At 42.2% G+C, this 13,475-nt stretch overlaps 1 protein-coding gene across 2 annotated transcripts; it reads right to left on the bottom strand.

Moving 5' to 3' along the window:
- Positions 1-1,081: 1,081 nt before the first annotated feature.
- On the bottom strand, positions 1,082-6,188 carry lrrc3ca (leucine rich repeat containing 3Ca). Of its 2 annotated transcripts, none has more exons than XM_085762309.1 (2): positions 5,699-6,188; positions 1,082-2,456 (listed from the first exon to the last, which is right to left on the bottom strand). In XM_085762309.1, exon 2 carries the CDS (start codon positions 2,372-2,374, stop codon positions 1,580-1,582), a length of 795 nt encoding a protein of 264 aa, XP_085618435.1. In that variant the 5' UTR covers positions 2,375-2,456; positions 5,699-6,188; the 3' UTR covers positions 1,082-1,579. The 2 variants fall into 2 exon arrangements, with proteins under 2 accessions (XP_085618435.1, XP_085618436.1); XM_085762310.1 differs by having other exon boundaries at positions 5,693-5,710.
- Between the last annotated feature and the right edge of the window lie 7,287 nt (positions 6,189-13,475).

Raw genomic sequence — 13,475 nt, 5'->3', positions numbered from 1 at the left:
AGAAGAGACATAAATTCGTCTGTGTCTTTGTCGTCATCAGGTGGAAAAAGGAGATTCACATCAATTGCAGCTCTTTTAGACGGACCAACAGATCATGGCCCCATAAATGTTATTTGGAAAACTAATGGCAGTGACTGCATCAGACAATACGTCTCCAAGAAGCACCTCTGGCGCTTAGAGAGGATGAAATACAGCACAGAGGCAGAAGTTCTCTCTAGATAACCAGGTATCATCGTGAGGGTTCCTTTAATTACTCTGTGCGAGGAGGTGACAGTAATGAATGTTTGCTGAAGGGCTTTTCCTACCAGAATATGAACAACTCATCCCTGTTTTGATTAGAAGTCTCTTGCCCTCTCCCTCTTTTTATGTCACGACAATTACCTCTAATTCCTGCTTCTCAGGCTGACCTTTTCAAACAGTTAGATGATATTGAGTACAGGGTTACTGGCTTGTGAGTAGAGATTAGCATGCCAATATTAGCAAAATGCTTTTGGAGATATTCCAGCACTGAAGTGTGGCTCTTGTACCAGGAATTGAATGCAATATCTTTTACAAAGTTTGCTTCCATCAGGACTCTTCCATCCAATCTTCCATCACCCTTGGGTGACAGTGAGTTTTGGACTGTTTCTTCTTCACTACAAGTTTCTATAGCCCTGCATTTGATATATATGGACTTTAACTTTTAATGGGATGACAAGGACAAATCAAGGAAGAGGCAAATTTAAAGTAAAGGCTTGTCTCTTATTGCGCAGTGTAGAGTACTGATGTGTTGTATTATAAATCATTCAGGGCCGCATGCGACTGGTTCTGAAGGTGAGCTACAGCCGCAGGTTTCTTGTCAAATAGTCTTAACATACAGAGGCAGCTTGGAGGTCTGTTGTTCTCATCAGTATGGAGCTCAGGTACAGTAGCCACTATCAAACACCTCACAGAATAACCGATGAACCCTTTGATGCATCAGCACAATCAGCTCAATATGCATATGCCAAAAAATTTGACTCATCCAGTTTCTAAAAACTGAATGTATATTTTTCTTCTCTTTGATACAGTTGGGTGAGTTCAGTAAGAAAAAAAACACTGATTTAAATGTAAAACATCATTTTACTTGTTATATACTGGTAGATACTGTAAGGATTTTAATGGAAAACAGTACACAAAGTTCCAGTGGTTCCACTACATCTAGCGTTCATAGTTTGACGTTGCCTCCTGGATCGTCTGTATGTGAAAGAGGTGCATCAAGGTGCATGCACCACTGGATAAATCCCATTTGTAGCCCATATTTGGAGTTCGCCAAAAACACGCAGCTGCTTTTATTCCCTTACTGCGCAGACTATAGAATCAACTCAGCCAACAAAAACTCCTAATGGGCCGTCAGAAGATGAATTATTCATCTGGGCCGGGTTGTTTCAGCCTGGTTTTCCTGCGCAGGCATACATATGTCTCATTGCCCATCTTGACTTTGTGACAGCACCTGGGAAAAACTGCCTGAGACCGACAATGACTGTGTAGCGGCAGGTTGTAGCTCCATCCTATTTCATGTGGGTTACAACTTCACATCCCATGTGTGGCTCCATCAGCCCTATACCACAGTACTAATAGTGGAAGACTCCTCCGACTTGCCCTGCCTGCTGGGTAGTGACTTGAGATACTCCAGATGTCGGCGGGCGTCCTCTTGGTTCGCCCTGACGTAGTAGACCAGGTAGGAGATGACCATGGTGAACCAGCCGAACATGACGACCAGCATGGCCACATCTGTAGTCCTCTTCATCACAACACATAGGTCTATGTCCGGTTCCAACAAGAAGGCAAGTCCTTGAACTCCTATTTCCTCTGGATCTGAAGTCTGGCAGACGATGCCCGTCAGCGAGGCGGGCTCCAGGTCCACACGGGGCAGGGCCATCTGTAAGTTGCAGTCACAGTGCCACGGATTGTTTGTTAGATTGGCGCGAGCCCGCAGGCCGTCAAAGGCCTCGGGGTTAAAATTTACTAACTTATTTGAAGAAAGGTCCAGGAACTGTAGTGAGGAGCCCAGGCCTCGGAACGCCCCTGGCTCTAGCTGGATTAATTCATTGTGTGATAGATCCAGTTCAACCAGTTGGGACAAACCTTCAAATGCATTGGCTGGGACCGTAGTGAAGAGGTTGAAGTCCAGGTAGATGCGTCTGGTGTCATTGGGGATGTCCTGGGGGATCTCTGTGAGCTGCAGGTTGCTGCAGCGCACCGTCTTGCCGCCGCTCTCGCTCTCAGAGCAGTAACAGCTCTTGGAGCAACTGGTGGCAGCGTGGTGGAAGCAGAAGGTCATCAGCACCAGGCTGTGCAGCAGCAAACACATGACCACCGAGTGGCGCAGTAACCAGTCTGCTAGTAGGGGCATTGTGAGACACGAGCATACTCCAGGAAGGACCACCTGGGTGATGGGGTGAAGTCCACATCAACCTCCCCAGTAGCTGTTGAGCCTACGACATCAACAAAAAGAAGATAAAGCAGAGAGTCACATTAGCAGTGCTGGAAGCCTACCTAGTGAAAAAAAGAGAATTAGAGAATATACTGCGAGAGACTTTTGCCATAGAGACCAGGGGTAATTAACAATCTTCTTCAGAGGCCACACTGTTATTCAACAAAGAAGCGGGGGGGTGCAGTAGCTTGTCTAATTGCAGCGAGGAGGCAGCGGGAAAGCTGCGCGCTCATTTCACCATGTCGTGGCCAGAAACAACTGCACTTCTGTTGTATTTCCAAGAAAGTCTGGGGATCAAACGTTTCCTTCATACCAGCACAATAAACAAGCTAAGAAAATCCTTTGGTGTCACTGTGCCTCTTTTATAATTGACATCCCTGCAGTGCAGGGCTATTTCCGTACACAGAGACTGGCATTAACATAGTGATGTGACACCATGAGGAACAAAATGTTCCCAACAAATGATAAAACCAACAATATATATATGTATATTTAACAAAGTTGTATATGTGAATACATATCAAGTTTCCAGTACTTTCTAAAGCCATTCTGGTACAACATTGTTACCATTATGACTTGATGTCCTTCAAGCTGTGCAGTTCCGTTAGATAATTTACACAAAAGTTTGAATAACACAGAGGTAAAAGCATGTCAGTGTGTCCTGTAAATTACACTTTATATTTTGTTTGTAAGCCTTTGAAAATGGCAGGTCTACCCACCCTAACACACTTCATTAATAGCTGATCAGGGCTACCTCCTATCCTGTTACTAATCCTCTTAAGGAAAAACTCCTTAAGTCAGTGTAGCATCAGTGTTGGCCACCCAATCCTTTTGTTTTGGGTAAATGCTAATGCTATAAACAGCGGCAAGGCAGACAAAACAGACAATGTGATGGCCTGTCTTCTTCGAGACGAGAAGAAACCGCAGGGTTCAACCAGACTTCTTCATTTTTTACAAAATGGCTGGAGACCGGCCAAGATCCGCTTACCAAGATTAAAAAATGAAATCGATCTCAAAGTACCTCTAAGTATCACATGACGTTGGGGGGTAGAGGACAGAGTGTAGTGGCAATGGTGATGTGCATGTGTGTGTGAGGGGGGGACAGATGATTTGTCTACGAGACACAGCTAATAACACTCATTGTGTTACGCCAGTTTAAGAGATGCCTGCCAGACAATCCCAATAATGAGCCTTTGGCAGGGGGGCTGATGCACAAGAGCAAAGCACAGATGAAGCTCGTGCTATTAAGCTCTGACTGCTGTAGTTTGCCTCCCTCACACACGAGATGTTTACACATTCATCTTCAAGGCAGGCACAGCAACTTCCAAAGGATTTCCCTCTGAGCACAGTGTCAACAGGGTGCAGAGACAGTATAATATCATGACAGATGCAGTTTAACACCCAAGGAAATAAAAGGTCTCGCTTCAGCTAAACCGGTGACGTTCTGCTCCTGTAAAAGCCTGTACTTTTCCTGTCACATGGCGTGCCAGCCTAGTATTTTAGCGAGAGGTAATGGTGGGGAAGAAGAAGTACAGAGGGATGGTGACAGAGGAGGAGAAAGCATGTGGACGAGGAGGGAAATTGGACACAAAAGCGCAGGGGGGGTTGCGGGAGAAAGAATGATATCAGGAGGGAATTACGAAGAAGAGGGGTATAACATTACAATTACAACCCAGAGAACAGTGTGTGACACTAATGAGATATCGAGGAAAGGAGCAAATGTTAGTAAAGCACAGGGAGCGCTCATGAGGACAGCTGGCAGTGGAGGAATAACAGGGAGAGGAAGGAAACAAGTTGCCTGCAGATGAGATACAGAAGGAGGGGTTGTAGACCTAATGAGGAGCAGGGTGGGGCACCAGTGTGGTTTAGATTCATATATTGTTTTTCTCAAAACATACTTTTCAAACATATCTAATAATTAATCGATTAATCGAACAATAATCGTTTAAATTAATCCTCAACTATTCTGATAATCGAATAATCGGTTTGAGTAGTTTTTTAATGAAAAAAAGTCCAAATTCTCTGATTTCAGCTTCTTAAATGTTAATGTTTCTGGTTTCTTTGTTCCTTTATGACAATATACTGAGTCTCTCTTTGGTTTGTGGACAAAACAAGACATTTCAGGACGTCATCTTGTGGCATTTTTTAACATTTTATTGACCAAACAACTAATCGATTAATCGTTTACATAATCGATAGATTATTTGATAATGAAAATAATCGTTAGTTGCAGCCCTGAACATATGACTGACAACATTTGAGCTGGATTATGCCCTTAAAATTAGCATAACTCCTCTCAGAGTAGCATAGTGTACAATAAATCCAAAACCTCTAAATCAGATTAGGTCTTCGTCTGTAGTGTTCCTTAAGTCACTTCTGTGATAAATAACTCCCCTGCTTTTAATATACACAATAAATATATAGTGCTTATGCAGCCAAGCGTCAGACTCACTTCATAAATCCATGGCTGTCACCACCATGCTGACAGGTCTCTGGCACCACTTGCATGAAGCAGTAATTTAGACTGAACCTGAATAAAATGCAGCACTACTTTATTATGTTAATGTGTTTTGTGCTGTAATGTGTGTGTGTGTGTGTTTGTATGTGTGTGTGTGGGAATCTGACCTTTGCGTGGCATCACATCACAGCTCAAGGCAATGCATGAATGGTAGATAAGCTGTTGGTTTCTAATTATCAGTGGCAGGTATGGATGACAGGGAGGGAAAATAAAACATCCTTGTCATCCTCAACCTGAAACGCAGACTTTTAATGCAACTGTAATCATGTTTCAATGCTTTTAGCTCCATCCCCTCCACTGCTGATCCCTTACTCAGTGTCAGTCTCAATTCCTAGAGATGCTCTTTTGGTTCCACAGAAAAAACACAATGTACTAGGCAGATTTATATTGCACCACCAATATCCAATTAGTTTAAAACTTCAAATATGAAATTAATCACAACACCAGCTCGGTCCATCTAAGAGCCAACACTGAAGCTGGCTCTGCAGATTTTTTAATTTCTACTCAGTAGAAACAAGCATCTGATGGAAGATAGGGAGGGCTCCTCGTGTGGATAAGTTTTAGTCAGTGCCACCTTCAACTTGATTTCAGCAACAATCATGTTTGGAAACCCACATTATGTCTAGAAGCGGCAGCAACACTCGCTATTTTATGGAATAATGATAACAATAAAATAAAAAAAATAGTAGGTGCGTGCAGTATCACAAAAACACACTCACACTCACGTCTTTGCCGCTTCCCCTCTGCTTCTCATGATGCGCGTCTCATCCAGCTCACATTAAAGTGTTGCAGCGGCATCAGAGCGCTCCTCTCCTCGCGCCGGTTCGGTCAATATTTCTGCCTCGCGCCCATCAGCTCCTCTTGCAGCTCGTTCAACTTGCGCTCACCGCCGCTCGCCGCCGCTCCGGCACCTCGACGGACGCGCTGCTGCTAAATGCTCGTACAGTTCAGAGCTCAGCTCACTGCTGCCTGGTTTTTTTTTTTTTTTAGTTTCCACGCAACCCGAAAACCAGGCAACAGTGCACGAGCTAGTGCGAACTGACAAGGACTGTAACGTAGCCTATAGCATCTCACTTACTCTGATCCTGGATCTGACTAAAATAATAGTGATAATAATAATAGCCTGAGTTTAAAATGGCAGGCACGTGGCACTCATGCACAGGGGGAGGGCGTTAATGGCTGGATATATTCGGTCGCTGCTGGAGGGGTCTAAGTGCTGGAAAATACATTGATGCAAATATGTAAAGGTATGACTGATCACATCCATTCAGATGGTTGTTGGTTGCTGAATGCAGGGGATGTTGATGTTCGTGCAGCATGCAGCAGGTGCCAGGAAAGTAAGGAGTACCTCTCCCTCTCACACACACACACACACACACACACACACACACACACACACACACACACACACACACACACACACACACACACACACACACACACACACACACACTCACTCACTCACTCACTCACTCACAGACACACAGAAGTGATCTCATACACCGTGCAGTGTTCATACACAGACCAGTTGGAGCTGCCTCCATTAATCATACTTGATCTGAAGCTTGTTGTTGCAGAGATGCAGTCCCTGGCTGCCGGGGCGGTGGATCGTTGCCGTGTCCAGGTCCTTTTCCTGCCTGCTGCCAGCCGATAAGAGAGCCCAGTCAAATCCACTATGAAAACAGACATGTATGGGCACTGGCCTGGGAGAGTCTGCCAAGCAGCCAGTCACAAGGTATTAATGGAATTAAAATCAATAAAGTGGGATACTCCACCCAAACTCCTTCCCTGGAGCTCTTGTTTATGATTGACTAAAGCAATGGGTCTTCTCTTTCTTTCTTTCTTTCTTTCTTTCTTTCTTTCTTTCTTTCTTTCTTTCTTTCTTTCTTTCTTTCTTTCTTTCTTTCTTTCTGTATTTCTGCACTATCACAGATTGTCTGTGAAAGGTGATGAGGTGACTGTAAAGACTGAACAAATTTTCTTCTCTAACATAATTTTTTATGTCCCTATTCCAAGCCAAAAGAACTTCTATAGCTGCTACCAATTACTTTGTTGTAATTTGATTAAAACTTGGCTTTCACTCGTAGTTATACCTTCTGTTATAGACACATCTCTATATTTCATCTGATCCGCTGACATGTTATTCAGGAGAAAATTGAGACTCATCAGATTCTCCAAAATGACCACACTGCAAACACATTGTAGAGTAATGAGTATAAAGGCTGGGGGCAGAAAGAGGAGGGGTGGGGTGGGCGGCTGTCCGGGGGTCATAGGGGTCAAGACGGTTTTAGCTCTAGGTCATCTGACCCTGGGCTGTTTCCTGCTGATCAATGGGAGCTGTTGATGAGAGGATGGAAAACAGGAACTGTAACACTGAGTATTTCAGTGTTGTGTGTTTGTATCACAGACTCTGCATACATGAGCCTAGCTGGAGTTTGGTATTAGTCTTCTGACAACATGTCCTTGTCAGGTCCCTTTTTGACAGTTCATCCATTATTTTAGGGACTTTAAGGAAACACTGTGTATTGACTAGTTGCACTGTTCTTTTACTCATACTACTATCCTGAAACTAACACTGATCAGCAAGAGTAATTAACCGTGCAGCAGGCAGTCATATCTCGGTTATTATGCTGTAAGGTTTTATGTTCATCCTCCAAACAATTGCATTCCTAATTAAGTTTAGGTTTCACTATATTTACAGGTCTGCCGAGGCTTGTGTTTCTCTGCTTCATTGGACTCGGTTGTAAAGCTGTAATGGCTGCAACAGTGAAGAGAGTGAACACGGTGTCACCTGTATATTTCTTTCTGAAAAAAACACAGGAAGACACAGCTCATATAAAAACAAACGTAGACTTTTTCCACACTGGTCCGGCCTTGGTATTCCTCACTGGTGCTGATGAACTGATATTTGAAACCACTATGATACAGAGCATATCAGTCCCCATGCATGAGAAACACATACATGGTGTTCACTGCTGCTGCTTTTCCAGCCCTGAGGTCGTGAGGCTGCTCTTGTCAGCTAGAAGAAGATCAGATAGGTGGGAGAGCATATGACAGTGAAACAGCAGAAAATGGGATTACGTTCCTCATCGACAGAGGAGAGTACACTGGCAGTCGGTCCTCCCGAGCTTTATCAGATTACTTCAAATGCTCCACTGTGGTTGGCAGCAGTATGGAGTGCTGTATGCATTATCAACCACACATTAGTCCTGGTAGACTAGGCTTTCAAGTGGATCAAAGTTTTATTTTTTTTCCTCTATACTTTATTTCCCTCCAGTCTGTCGAGTATCGCAAAGTGGTCTCAGGCATCCTCGTGTTTAAGTGCTGTATACAGTACCTGCAAGCTATAACATTAATTCATGAACTCAAAAGAGCTGAGTGTGCATTTTGCTAAGGAAATACTTGTAGCAAAGTTTCCACAATGTCACCTCAACAGGGTGGGAATGATTTTTCTGTTAGCTTTTCCCGTGTGCTCCGAGTTACAGTGGAACAATAGGGCTCATATTAATGAGATCTCTCCCTTTCATTCGCATTTTCTACCCAGCCTTGTCTTTTGCCTGCTCACACACACAAACACTCACAATATACTCTACGTATATACTTAAGTGCACACAAACACACACTCTCTGTCTCTGGCTCCCAGCTTACTCCTCGTCCCTGAGCAAGATCAAAGTCCTGCCTTGTCTTTGTGAATACAACATTACCTGGCTTTATTTATTTATTTCCCTGCCTGTCTCCAACCTTTTAATCAAAAGCTGTGAGAAAAGGTGTATTAAAAGGATTTTCCTGCTACGGTTAGTAACAGGGGGGTTCACCTCACCTCATCTTCCTTGTGAGGAGCCTTGTCTTTGAAGTCTGATATCACTGACATTAAGTGGACTAGCAAAAATGAAAGTGTTGTAGATATTCATTGATCTTAGTTGAATTCCCCACTGGCAGCGCTATGACTGACTGAGTGTTGTCAAAAGCTTCCAAGCACCACGCAGCCTTGGAGTCTTGTGGGAGCAGATTATGAATGGCTTTATCCACTACTGGCTTGTTCCAAATGGCTGATGATGATTGAAGCTGATAATTCACTGAGGGTGTTTCGAAAGAAAAATGTTGGACCAGAGGAATCTGAGGGGATGCAGGATGATTGTATGACCCTCTACAGAATAAAAAAATGGTATTTGTCTAATCTTTGCTTTTTTAAAATTATATTACAGAAGATTTTTTTTTTACCTCAGGGCTCCCAGGTTTACGGCAGCATTCAGGTGTACCTGCTCTTCCTCCTGTCGATAGCTGTTTCCAGTATTTGTGTTTCTTATCATAAAGGTTAGGCTACTAACTTATACCAACAATCTAGGTCTCTCTGCACAGACAGCAACTATTACACCCAAATCCAATGTTACAAATTAAATAGCAGCAAAATTAAATATACAATTTGTTAATTTGCACAAACTTTATAGTCTTAGCATGATCTCCATTTGCTAACTACCATGTTTGCCTGCCAGCATGGCTAAAGCACAACAAGAGGAGAAAATACTGGGTTGTTCTTAAAAACATGCACTCTAATGAGGTCTCAAAGGTAGATGCAGTTTAAAGGGGGCACAAGCAACAAAGGTTGCTAACTACTCTTTAAGGGGGGTCCTGATGCACCTAACTAAGTTGGTGCTACACTAATAAAGAACTGAGCCTGATTGGAACATGCACAGGAAAAGTTTATCCTCACAGGTTAATGAGGTCTACTTTTTTTTGTAGAATCCATATTAGACGCAATCTTGCTTAAGCAAGTTTCTTTTTGTGGCAAATGTGTAGCAGTTATTTATATTAACAAGTGTGAACAATCAACAGAGGGGTGTGACTGATTGTGGAGTAGCTACATCATCCTAAATGTTAAGTTGGTGTAGTCGCCTGCAGTTCCTGCCAACACAGCGCAGAGGTGGTTGAAACTGTTTTCCACTGCCCTTTCAAAGTAGTTAATAATTCTTTGTCCTTCATTGTGTCTCTCAGACATATTCACAATGATAGCCAAGGAGGGGTTTTTAACTTAAAGGTCAAGTTATGGGCGTCCAATAGCTGGAAATATGGTGGTAAAAATATGACCCAAAAAAGGGAGAGAGTGGATTCAAACTGTTTACTGGAGATGTCTGCTTTTCAAAACACTGTTGGGATGTCTGCAAAGGTTATAAAAAGCATAAATATTTATGAGTCACATCTTGAAGAATACCACTGTGTTTTTTATTTGTCATCTAAGTTATTCTTCTCTTTTATTTTCCTGTGAGCATCCACAAACAGTCAGCATAGCTTGAGCTATGGAGATTTCTTTCTCTACCTTGAACAGTTTGGCTAGCTGTCATTTCTTCTGTCACACACCTGGTGCCCGGGCTAAATGCCAGCAGAGAACATGGAGCTGAAGTTTAATTCTGAGATGTTTCTCTTTTTCATCATTATTTCATTGTGAACAAGTGTTCATATCAGTATGCACATTACGCGTTACATGCTCCACTTCCTGTCAGGACTAGTCTTTGCCAGGAAATAATTACTCAGAAACACTGAGGTGAACTCAAGCGAATTCAATTAAGCAAACTCATTTTAAGAGCAAACTCCAGGGGGGACGCAGATCTCAGGTTGAACACTGGCTTCTCTCAAAGGATTTTTTTTTTAAACATATTGCTGCTGAAGGCTCAAGTTAAAATATTTCACCTCTCAAATGTGGCAGAGAGATACCACATTCATGTGGCCAGTTGGCTATAGCTTAGTCTGTAAATAAACAGCTAGCCTCACTTTGCGAAAACATGAAGCAATTTGACTGCCAGTTGTTGTAAAGCTGAATAATAAAATTTCATATTGAATATGCTTTGTTTAAACTCATGAGAAAAGCTGTTTTTGCAATTTCTTCCCCCCACATATCTCTGATTGTGGGATGAGATATCGTAACTTTGGCTTATCTTTGTGTGGAAAGCCGAAATGAAGAAAAAAAGATGCATTTTGACAATCATCCTTATCACGGGAGGCTGTCAACTAATATATATTCTTTTACAGGCGACCTGAGCTCTCTCTGAGAACGAGCTCTGACATACCTGTCAGATGCTCAGTTGGAAGCAGAAGCTGTTAACCTGTCACCTTAATATCTGTAACGCAGCCCTATCCTTGTGTGACACAGGGCATCACGCCGCGCCAAACAGCCCCTTCAGACAGCTATCAAAAGATCTATGACACATCAAGTTTCTTTCCCCCTACTTCCCCCAACAGTCAAACTGCATCAAGCCTTAGCGAACACAGTGTCATCAATAAATAAACAGGAAAGCCGGTGGCACAGAGCGCGCTGGTGTCCATCTACTTTGCTAACGTTTCTCAACAACTTCAGATGGATGACTATTTTTGGATGTGAAGTACTTAGTATTCCATTTCAATCCGACCATTAGTACCAGATAAGAGGAAGTCACTGTGAGGCTGTGTTACATGGTTAGAATAGTAATGGTACAGTTACAAACAAAACTGTATTGTGTTAAATCACCTGGAAATCATGCACTCCAGAGCTATATAACTTTTGAAGTCAGTGGAGGGTCTCCTACGTGTCTAGAGTACAAATGCATTCAAACATAAACTTGATTTGTTAGATTTCCTTATATGCACCATTTCAACATTGAAAGAAAAGTTTGACAGTAGGGAAAATATGCTGTCTATGTATGTGTATTTCTTCCAGAGACATACAAAAGATACAGATACAGGTTCACCATGTTAAGAAAAGAATCTGAATTATCTCATTTTCAAATAGTGATTAATGAAAACACTGTGTTTTGAAGAAAGCATATCTAATCTTTTGTGCTGTGTGTATGGAACAATTAGAGCAACTAGCAAATTTGATTTTTTTTAATGGACATAAATGTTTGACTGCAGACTGCCATGTTTTTTTTCTTCTTCCCACCTTCATTCACCTTCATTGTGCAATTACGGGTCTATCCATATCCATACACTGCACTGCATCCTGGACTACAGCTCAAGCTCTTCAGCCCTATTATTATCATGCCAAGGTCAGATGAGTGGGCAACACAGCAGAGGAAGACAGATAAGAGTGACAGAATGGTTAGATAAATCAGGTTACCGCATTTCCACCGACTGATAGCCACCAGAGCAGAAATGTAAAGGCCCATGTTTGCTCAGTATTGAATGAAATCCTTCATGGTTTCACTGTAGTGCTTTATTAAATCCTGCACTTCTGAATCCCAGCTGTAAGACACAAAGCTCTGCATGATGATACATGGCTGCAAAAAACACATCAGCCCAGGGCTATCATAAACTACAACGACACACTTCTGGGGAGATAAACCCATTAACCATTAAATAGCTTTTAGGCTATCATGTACGGTGTGTATGCATGTGTGACAGGGAGATTGGAGGAAATGAGGAGGGTGAGCGAGGGGGGGTTGTATTGATAAATGAAGCAACATTGTAATGAAGCACCTTGGGAGGAAGAGAACATTGCACTCCCAGAAAATGTTACATAACTCCTGCTTGCAAGGCATTTTTTTGTTGCATTTGTTAAAGGTTAAACTGTGATGGTTTGTACACCAAATGACCAACGGGCACCTATAAACAATAGTATAATCATTGGGAAATACTGAGAAAAGACATGTGCTTTTTTTTTCTCTTTGTTCAACTTGTTTGAGGAAAATCTGTTCTCTCCTTTTCTCCCTGTGTCTGATGTGTTAGGAGGAAAAGAGACAACATCAACACAACACAACAGTCAAGACATAATCTCCTGCCAGCTTCATTAGGTCTGAGCCAACTGAGTGTGGATCTAAACGGTGGAGAGGTTGTTGTAGCTGATTTGGTCCTTGTTATCGTGCATCTCTGAAAAAATGTAGCCTACACTGTCTATGTGTGATAAACTATGGTGATAAAGCAGTTGCCACTTTGTGCTGAACTTACAAATACCTTGGGTGTTCTCTTGATGACCATCTGACTTTTTGGAAATATGTTACATTATTTGCTGACAGGTGCGGCTTCAAGAAAATGTGCACAGATATTGAATATAGCAGCTTCTTTGAGTGCTTTGCATCCTGAATGGATTATGCAGCCACGAATATCACAGTTTCTCTGATCACTGTAAATCCTGCAGGATTAAGCAGCTAGAATATTAGGCTTCAAAGAATATGGGAAAGCATTAAAAAGTGCTATACACTGAGCTTCATGATATGGCATCGGAAAAGACAGGTTCATGAGTTGGTAACCAACTGCAATAGACATCAACAATTCTGTTATGGAGCAAAATATAGCTAAATGGATTGATATACAGACCTAAGAAGAAACATAGGCTAGTTGATAATTATTGTTCAAAGATCAATAACGTCAAATATCAGAGCTCTCCTTGAACTGTTAGGGGAAAAAAGTGAAAATCTCCTTTGCACTACAGTGAATGGCATAAAAAAAGACTGCATTTTTTACCATCTGGAAAATATTTTCCAGCTATCCTCCATTTAGCTAATGTCTTCTTGATTAGCTATTATATGAAGCACA

The sequence above is a fragment of the Trachurus japonicus genome, chromosome 19 (assembly GCF_045865225.1).
Source record: "Trachurus japonicus isolate A0001 chromosome 19, Traja_1.0".
Lineage (NCBI taxonomy): Eukaryota > Metazoa > Chordata > Actinopteri > Carangiformes > Carangidae > Trachurus > Trachurus japonicus.
Note: the sequence above shows the minus strand (reverse complement) of the source record. Positions and strands in the feature narration are given on the sequence as shown.

Excerpts from the sequence above, each read along its gene's own strand:
- lrrc3ca (XM_085762309.1), bottom strand. The coding sequence starts at position 2,374 with ATGCCCCTACTAGCAGACTGGTTACTGCGCCACTCGGTGGTCATGTGT.